The sequence below is a fragment of the Grus americana genome, chromosome 1 (genome assembly GCF_028858705.1).
Source record: "Grus americana isolate bGruAme1 chromosome 1, bGruAme1.mat, whole genome shotgun sequence".
Lineage (NCBI taxonomy): Eukaryota > Metazoa > Chordata > Aves > Gruiformes > Gruidae > Grus > Grus americana.
Window position 1 is genome coordinate 55,775,601 of NC_072852.1, and position 9,624 is coordinate 55,785,224.

A 9,624-nucleotide genomic window follows, 5' to 3' on the forward strand; every position below is an offset into this window, starting at 1 on the left:
TAAACTACAGATACAGATGCTATTTGTCACTTCTCACAAGTCAGTAAGTCATGCTGAGGAGGGTGTCAATGTGACAACACAACTTAAATTCTCTTTTTAAAGTTTTCTATAAATAATAAAGCAATTCCCCTTTTTTAAGAAAATAACATGAAAATTCAAACCAGCAACAAACAAGGCTGACTAACAGATTCAACAAAGGAAATAGTCAGCAAATAACAAAAGGATATAAGCATCAAAGGTAGACAAGATTTATTTAGGGAGCTCTATCACTTTTTTTGAAACAAATTGAGTACAACAGTGTTTAGGCCTTTTTGAGGTTTTAGGCTATTCTTTTCTTAATAGAAACTTTTACAGGCTTTGGCATTAAATGTGTTCCATTAAATTCAGGCTTCCAAATTATGCTGAAATAGGCAGACTTCGTGATAGAATGAAACATGGAGTATGGGGGGAAAAAGATTGAGCTGATGAAAGTGAGTGGAGTTGAATTAATTTTCTACAGTTTTGTTTGCAGAATGAAAAGATCAAAGAAGTGTCATGCTAGGAAATATTCTTTGCTAATCTGTGAATGATGGGGGAGAGAGATTTAAAAATTCTGAGATGTTCTAATTTCTGTTTGCTATTGTCTATAATTTTATTTTGTTTTAAAGCAGATGGCAAGAAGCAGAACCAGACATCTGTTACAGGATTGAGCATACCCACCCAGCCCTTGACTCGACCCTTGCAGCCTTTGCAGCCAAACCCTGTGCAGCAGACAGGTGTGCCAACGAGTGGACCTTCCCAGACCACCATACATGTGTTACCTACAGGTAACTTCATTTTACATCATTATGTGAAGGCAGTGACTGCTTTTTTTTTTTTTTTCTTAAACTAGACTCTTGTGTGTTCTAATTGTGCTAATATTTTCAGGTGAATATTCAGAGTGTTTGAGTCACTTTTTAATCTTCAACTCTAGTCAGTTTCCCATAACTTTGTTTTTTTCAAAAATGATGACATAAGAGGGAAAGATAGTCCAGTTGGTTTGGAAAGAATTCAGGATCAAATTAATTCCATGGAGAGGAAGAAATGCTGCTAGGATGGTTGTGGAAATTATTAAATATAGTGTTGTTTGTAAAGGTGAAGGAGGAGAAACCTGTAGTAATGCATTATTTAAGTAACGGGGGGGAAAAAAAACATTAGCAACATCACTCCTACCTCTCTCCACCTGCACCTGGCAATTAATCCTTTTGACAGAGTGAAAATCTCTTTTTTTTTTGGGGGGGGGGGGGGAGGTGCGGGGGAGGGGACGTATTAAGTTTATCTTTTCTGTTTGAAAAATGTATATATATTGGCATTGTTCTTTCAGGTGAAAATTACTGTTAGTGTAGGCTGTTTTCTTGCATTATCAAAAGCAGATAGAATTTCACAGAGATTGTTTTTATTTTCTATGGCTCAGATGAGTCAGTTTTCCAAAGGAGGTGTGTACTCTGGAATAGGCATATCAGCTTAATGTTGTGGAATTCCATTCTAGCTTGTGGCTTCTTTTTTTCCAGCTCCAACAACAGTGAATGTGACTCATCGGCCAGTGACTCAAACTGCTGCAAAACTTCCTATACCAAGAGCCCCTGCTAACCATCAGGTGGTCTACACCACTCTTCCTGCACCACCAGCGCAGAATCCTGTACGAGGAGCTGTCATGCCAAGCCCTGGTTTAAGGCCAGTCAACCCGCAGACTGGAGGTAGGGGATGCTTGCCTTATGAGAAGTGGCTGAGGGAACTAGGGTTTTTTGGCCTGGAGAAAAGGAGGCTGAGGGGAGACCTGATTGCTCTCTACAACCACTTGAAAGGAGGCTGTAGCCAGGTGGGTGTCGGTCTCTTTCCTCAAATAGCAAGCGACAAGACAAGAGGAGACGGCCTCAGATTGTGCCAGGGGAGCTTTAGATTGGTTCTTCAGGAAAATTTCTTCACTGACAGGGTTATCTAGCCCTGGAATAGGCTGCCCAGGGAAGTGGTTGAGACACCATCCCGGGAGGTATTTAGAAGACGTGTAGATGCGGCGCTTAGGGACATGGTTTAGTGGTAGACTTGGCCCTGTTAGCTTTACGGTTGGACTCGATCTTCAAGGTCCTTTCCACCCTACATGATTCTATGATTCTATGCACATTTTAGCATAGAACAGCTTAGGATGTTCTACCTGATGGATGTGGGGTTTGGTGGTTGTTTTTTTTGCTTTGGGTTCATTCCTTGGTTTTTTTACAATACAGTCCTAATTATAGAGGTTAGGTCTTTCATTTCCAGTTTACAGACTTGAGAAAATATCAAGCTATTAAGAAATCATTCCCCCTGCAGCTATGTGAATGAGGAAAAACTGGATTAAAGTAATTTCAGGCACTAACTCTGCCGATTAAGCATCTCTGGATGACATGCCCAATACTTTACAAGGTAGCAGAAGGTAATGTGATGAGCACCACTGTTTTGTAGAAAGATAGGCACCATTTCATTATTATGGAGTAAGATTAAAACATTTAAGTATGTAGTAAATCTTGTTTGATTTCCCGTCTAAAAGTTATGTTTATAGCAGACATCCTAATGTCATTCCTTAATCTCTGATGTCTTATGCCCAGCAAATTTTCTCATTTTCTCTAGGCCTGGACAAATGAAATTTCTCACCAAATGTATTCAGAAATTGATGTATGCTTGAGTTTCCTTGACTAGAGATGTCAGCAAGTTCATCTTGACTTTGCAAAGTCATAACTGGTATCATCCCATAGCAGTAAACACATTTTCTGAAATGAGTAGTAGGTGTCAAAAATAACCTTAAAGTTTCGTGATAGTTTATATTCTGTAACTAAGTGGTGGATCTTAACTACCTTTTTTTAGCTCCCTGCAATTTCTGCACTATGGTTATTTTAACACCGTTACGTTAAACATAAATTTCCCTGTTCCAGTGCACTGAGTATGAGCCTACTTTTGTGACATCCAGGTAGTGATTTTTTTAGACACCGTCTGTGTAAGCCAGACTCTGAACACTGCATGCTTGAGCCTTGTAAGACTGTACCTATGTAGGTTTGTGCAGATATAATTGAGTCATTGTTCTGAAATTACAGTTTTTTGGAAAGGAGAATATCTGTGTATGTTTGTAGCAATTTAATTCTAAATTTCTCTTATGACTGGATTCAGCTGCATTGCTATAGGCTGTGAAAAATCAGCTGTGCTAGCTAAACAGAGGTTTATGAGACAATTCTTGAGCTATCTCTGTGAAATGTCAGGGTGTCAGGAAATTGCTGTTCTTTTCAGAGTACTTGTTCATATTTCTTAAACTTCTTATAGTCTTGTGCCATGTGCATTTGAGTTCAAGTTTTTCTGACCAGCAGTATCTTTTGAGGGGCATTTCTGCATCTCGCGTTCCTGTTGGCAAAAGGCCGTAAAAGACAAGGTAACCTCAGCCCATGCTTAGTTTTCTTCGTCATTACCCTTAGCTACAAGTTAGATGTGTCTGATCTACCTGTTGTTTTGGAAGGAGTTCTGAGTACTTAACCATGCATTCACTTATGTTAATTATTTTTAATAGTAATACATGTTTTTGTCAGAATCTACCACTTAGAGCAGTTGTTCTGACTAAATACACATCACTAGTATTGTCATCTACAGAATATCTTTTAGTGTTAGACATGCAAGATAATTAATGTGTTGCTGAAGGACATATGCTAGGTAATATGCTATTTTAAGGCCTTTTCTAGGAGAAGTCAATGAGGTAGGGAATTCATATGTTTTTCAGGCAAGGTCATCCAACAGCAGATCTCTGTGTAATGTGCTTCTGACCTGATGATCCAGTGATACAATGAATGCTTATCCTTCAAGTGCCTGCTTACAAATTCTCAGAAATTGAGGCAGGTTTTCACCAAAATAATTAAGGTTCACCTTGACCAGACCCTGAATAACCAAATCCAAGAGCATTCATTCAACAGAAGGCTGGGCCAGATCATCTCCCAAGGTCCCTTCAAACCTGGACTTTTCTGTGATTCTGTTAGAGGCAGTTCTGTTACTCTGGCTTGAAAAGTATGTCTGTGTATTATACAGTACTGTTGTCTGACAAACCACATAAGATGTAAGAAAATGACAGTTCCTCCATAGCGTTGTGTATTCCCTCTACCTCAGGACAAGGAAGTCAGATGGTTAACCTGAGTAGATAAAAGACTAATTTAGTTAGAATACAGATTACGTCAAGGCTTCATATTTGCACACCAGGTAGAGAGGTTTCACATATTGTTAACAAGCAGTCGTGTTTCTTGATCCCTTTTAGCTGTCCTGAGTTTTCATCTTTTAGTCCATTCTGTATTTTTCACCATCTTTGTTAGACAGATTTCAGAAAGGCTGCTACTCGTGTATTGGTTTATATTATCATTGCAACAGTCTTTAGTGTCAGTAGCAGATGCTTCAGGAGTAAGATCTCTGCACTTTGAAAGTTTAACTGTGAGAATTCATCTGAAGTGTTTTGCAAATTGTAGTTTTGTACTTCTACCTCAGCCGAGTAGTATGCCTACCTAGAAATAATGCCAAATGTGTACCTTATATCCTGTTAAGGCATTCCTGTCTTCAGATTATTCTGAAGAATTATCTAAGAAATAATTTCCTGAGATAGAATACTAAAACAGCATATCTGATTGGATTCTCATGGATGACAAATAGCCAGTTCAGGTGACTGTTTATCCTACAGGAATTTGCACAGCTTCATTAGCTTCTTAGATGTGCCAATAGGAAGATAATGTGAAGCAGCTACCTAGAGTTCAGCACTTTATACTAAAAGCAGTAAGGTGTAGCACTCTGAGCTCCCTGCCTCAGACTTACAGATTACATAGACTTCTGACACTCATCACCTGTGATCATAGCTTGATGACGGTTTATAGAGAGAAGTTACCATAGAGTAGCTGTAGTTTCCTGACGTGTGTCACTCTGTGAGCTTCTCTTCTGGAGTATTAGAATGCTTCGATGTCATACAGGTGTGGAACTAGGGGCTGGTGGAGATTGCCCCAAATCTTGTATTTCTAGACATAAATAGAGGGACACCCTAGGCAACCCGTAACAACGAGCAAAAACTTTGAGCTCACAGAACATACATGTTCCAACAGTAAACAGACAAAATGTTACTTAAGAGAGTGAGATGTAGTATAAAATGAATGAAAACTTGGTAGTTTGCAAGAGTTCTGGGTATTATCTACAAGGCTGTAAAATTACCTAGTTTATTTCTGTCAGTCAGGTCAGTTTGCTGTGGGAATGAATGAAATGGTAATGCCTGTGAGTAACATCTGTTATGGTGTCTGTTCTGTGATGGAGGACAAGCTTCTTGGACAATGACTTAATTTTTCTGTTTTCAGTGCCATCCACAGCACAGCCTTCTGGCATTTGAATACTGAGTGGATATCATTCTGCTGCAGCAGCATTTATCCTTTCCTTTCTGAATCCCAAAGTGATGCAATTTTTCTTTTCGTGCTTAAGCTCCCTGTATCTCCCACACTTCCTCTTCCCCTCCCCCCCCCCATTTCTTTCATACTACAAATTATGAAAACATCATTCTGTCCCCTCTGCAGACATAAGCACTTGCTCTCTTTCACTTTTACAGCTTCAGGGGACAGGAGGTGGGTTTGTTGTTGTGCAGTACTTCATCAGTCTACTGGCAGTTTCAGGAGAGTGTGTCAGTTTGAAATTTGGTGTCATCCAACTGAACAAAGGAGTTGGTCTTCCAGTGTTCTGTGTAGCTGATTTTAAGACTGAATACTCAAAAGTATTCACTGTGCTTCTTATAGGTATGGCAGTACGAATGCCTCAAACGACTGCGTATGTCGTGAACAACGGACTAACTCTTGGATCTGGAGCACCTCAGCTTACAGTGCATCATCGACCACCACAAGTGCATGCTGTGAGTAGCCATTTTGAAATTGCTTAATGCAGTTTACAGGCTTGTCTCTGCATTAATGTCTCAGATTGCAGAGTAGTGAAATGCCTTGTAGATACTTTGCAGCTAGTTCACGTGCATAGCATCACCCTAACACCTACTGCAAGTTCTGTCAAGAATGGTAAAAGCTATGCAATCTGTTAGCTTACCCCAGAGTTCTCCAGATCATCAGTAGCACGTATTGAAAAATGGTGCATGAATTGTCTGCAGGTGACTTGTGGAGTCAAGAGTACAGAAGAACTGCTACTAAAAATTTTATTCATGGTTTGGCTACAAATTGGATGACCAGTTTCTCAGTACAGCTGTTTGCAAAACTGAGGTAGGAGAACGAGGTACAAACAAGATCCTCAAGGTTGCCAGCTCCCAAATTTCAGAGGGGTTTTTTGTCACTGTTGGGGGTGATTACTTCTGTATCACCTCAAATCTCTTTTTGTAAGTATTTGAGAACTTACTCTGACTCATTTTATTTGGTTTTGTTGTGGAGACTGAACCAAATACATTGCCTGCACACTCACTGTTGGGCAGTCACATCACTTGTGATGTCTTGAAATGGTAACTATATTACCAACAAGGTGGCTCACCGTTCTTTCAGTATAGACACCATTAAACTTCATGCATTCTCCAGTGATAAATATTGAGCATAAATCAAGCCAATATCACACGGAACACTTATGATGACAGAAACTATCCCAGATTCCAACCTGAAAGGCCTCTAGCTTGAAGAATTACAAAATTTTGTACTTGCTGTAACCACACTCCTAAATTCATCTAGAAGAGACCATTCATCTAGAGAGACCTAGGACCATTTCTGTGGTATAAAAAAAAAAATAAATGGAAAGCCACATTTGTGCCCTTATTTCAAAATTTTCTGGAAACTGAGGCTCAGCTTTTGTGATCAGTTTAAGGAGATAAAATCCATGTGGCACCATGTCATGGTTTAACCTGGTTGGGAGCTAAAACAACCGCACAGCCGTTCGCCCACTCCCCTCCCTCTACTGGGGTGGGAGAGAGAATCAAAAAGAAAAAAGGAAAGATTCATGGGCTGAGATAAAGACAGTTTAGTAGGACAGAAAAGGAAGATAATAATGATAAAAGAATATACAAAACAAGTGATGCACAGCACAGTTGCTCACCAACCAAAGCCGATAGCTCGATCTTGAGCCAAACTGCCTCCCCCCAGCCCCTCCGGTTATATAGGGAGTGTGACATTACATGGTATGGAATAGCCCTTTGGCCAGTCTGGGTCAGCTGTCCTGGCTGTGTCCCCTCCCAGCTTCTTGGGTGCCCCCCGCCTTCCTGTTGGCAGGCCAGTATGAGAAGCTGAAAAATCCTTCACTGCTTGGCAACAACTAAAAACATCAGTGTGTTATCAGTGTTCTTCTCATCCTAAATCCAAAACACAGCACTAACCAGCTGCTAGGAAGAAAGTTAACTCTATTCCTGCTGAAATGAGGACACACCATTACCCACTCTTCCTTTTATGACTGAAAACCCATCTGTTGAGAAGATGATGAGTTGTCAGCTTAATCCACTCCCTGCCTGGGGTGTTTTGGGTAATGTGGGAACAGCAGCTGAAATGTAGATCAGCTCAAAGTCATTGTGACCTGTCTGCTCAATCTTGGTAAAGGGCACAGTGTTCAATCCATCACCTCTTGAGTGGGAAGCAAAGAGGATATAGGGAATTAACTGTGGCAATGATCATCTGTACAGTTAGGGATTTATATGTGAATAATAAGAACTTACGGCATCTTTGGTCCCACCCCTTCTCAACCTTTGCTGCTGCTCTTTTGCCTCTGCACACAGGACTTAGAGTTGTGATGATTGGGGTGATTGCAGGCTTGTTTGCTTCTCTTTGCCTGGGGCATGATGAATTAAAGTCTCCTTTCACTGCTGTAGCCTCTGACTTTCTTGCTCTCACGTTGCTTAGGAGCCACCACGTCCTGTACATCCTGCCCCACTCCCGGAGGCACCACAGCCACCACGTCTGCCCCCTGAAGCTGCCAACACTTCTCTGCCTCAAAAGCCACAGCTGAAGCTGGCGCGGGTACAGAGCCAGAATGGTATTGTGCTGTCATGGAGCGTCATGGAGGTGGACCGGAGCTGTGCCACTGTGGACAGTTACCATCTCTATGCCTACCACGAGGACCCGAGTGCCACTATGCCCTCCCAGTGGAAGAAGATCGGGGAAGTGAAGGCCCTCCCACTACCTATGGCATGCACTCTTACACAGTTTGTGTCTGGCAGCAAATATTACTTTGCAGTCCGGGCTAAGGACATCTATGGACGTTTTGGACCCTTCTGTGACCCCCAGTCCACAGATGTGATCTCCTCCCAGAGCAGTTAAACTAGAGCCTTTAAACCTGTCCTACTACCAAGAATTACCCCAGTTTTGGGGGGTTGATCCCATGCATGAAATTCACTTTTAAATCCACTCTCTGCAGGATTATTTTAGACAGTTGTGTGATACACTACATGCATTCAGAACCAAAAGAAAAATAAAGTGTCACCTGCAGCAAGAGAGCCTGTTTTTTCTGGATAGCTCAAGTCATGGGCCAATTGCAAAAATTCGTTTTTCCTTCCATGACAGCTGTTTCACCTAGATACCTACCTACCCTTTATTCAAGGGCACCCCGGAAGCCTGGGATTCTGCTTCAGAGTGGGAACAAAATAATAAATTACAGTTTGTCTGAAGCAAAACATACACATCTGTAACTTCTATCAATGCACTAACATGAGGGCGAGAACAGATTTGCTTTTTGCCCCTCACCACTCTGAGCAGGCTGTGATACGGAGGGAGATTCAAGGTTTCACTTTCGTACTGGAAGATTGAGTGGTCTGGTCTTACTTTACAAACTGTAATGAGCTCTGTGAGGGGAGGGACGGGAACTTGAGTCCAGCCAGGGAACCAATATGTGTGTAAATTTGGAGGTGGTGGAAAAAATGAATAAATCGCCCTACTACCTCCTACCTTTTCTAATTAAGAATGCTCCTCTACTTTCACCATCCTCCCCCACTCACACTGGGAGCATCCCCAGGTCAGATCTGAAACTGGATTGTAGAGACTGCATTCACACCTCTCTAGCTCAGATAATTTCTCTGCCCCTCCCCTTATACATTCAGCCCTATTTTTTAGATTTATTTTGTGCCTTAAAGAATAATTTCAGAAATAAATGTAGCCAGATACCTTGTGGTGTTCTTTTATTTGCTTGGAGTTACTTTTCCCTTTACCCTTCTAGCCTTTCATTACTGCTTCTCATTTTCCTGGCCTGCAGTAATTATTATTTCTGTACAGACCAGGAAGTGTAACATCTGCTGACGCTGGATTTGTTTTCATCTGCAGTATCATTCAACCCTTTCCTCACTGTAATTCTTGAGTAGTTGTTTTTGTCCTGTCAAGAACATTAGAGTATACAGACAGTATTTTCCACCAGAGCCTTTCCCTGTTCTTTTGGGAAAGCTGTATGCTGCAGTTCAGCCAAAGAAGAAGCCTCTGTGGGGTGGCACCATGAAAGCTTCTAGCTGTTTGCACTCAGTCCGGATGTTCTGTTAGTACAAAAAGATAAGAAGTTGGCTTCTCAGTCCTCTTTATGTCATTGCCTGCCTGCCTGTGCAGAAAGCCAATGCGCCCAAAGCAGTTTAGAAAACATTTTAGACACTGGCCTAAAATGTGTGAGCAATGGCAAATGTTAATAGAT

General features: G+C 41.3%; 1 protein-coding gene across 4 annotated transcripts in view; it reads left to right on the forward strand.

The window, feature by feature from the left end:
• ATF7IP (activating transcription factor 7 interacting protein) overlaps positions 1–9,115 on the forward strand; it is a 119,153-nt gene extending 110,038 nt beyond the window's left edge. For 3 of the 4 annotated variants that reach the window (XM_054832234.1, XM_054832146.1, XM_054832067.1), the window contains exons 12-15: positions 651–806; positions 1,530–1,715; positions 5,781–5,893; positions 7,857–9,115. In XM_054832234.1, the coding sequence (XP_054688209.1) occupies positions 651–806; positions 1,530–1,715; positions 5,781–5,893; positions 7,857–8,273 (872 nt within the window). In that variant the 3' untranslated portion in view covers positions 8,274–9,115. Of the gene's footprint in view, positions 1–647; positions 807–1,529; positions 1,716–5,780; positions 5,894–7,856 lie in introns of all 4 variants that reach the window. The other variant, XM_054831974.1, reaches the window with a different exon arrangement.
• The last annotated feature ends 509 nt before the right edge of the window (positions 9,116–9,624 follow it).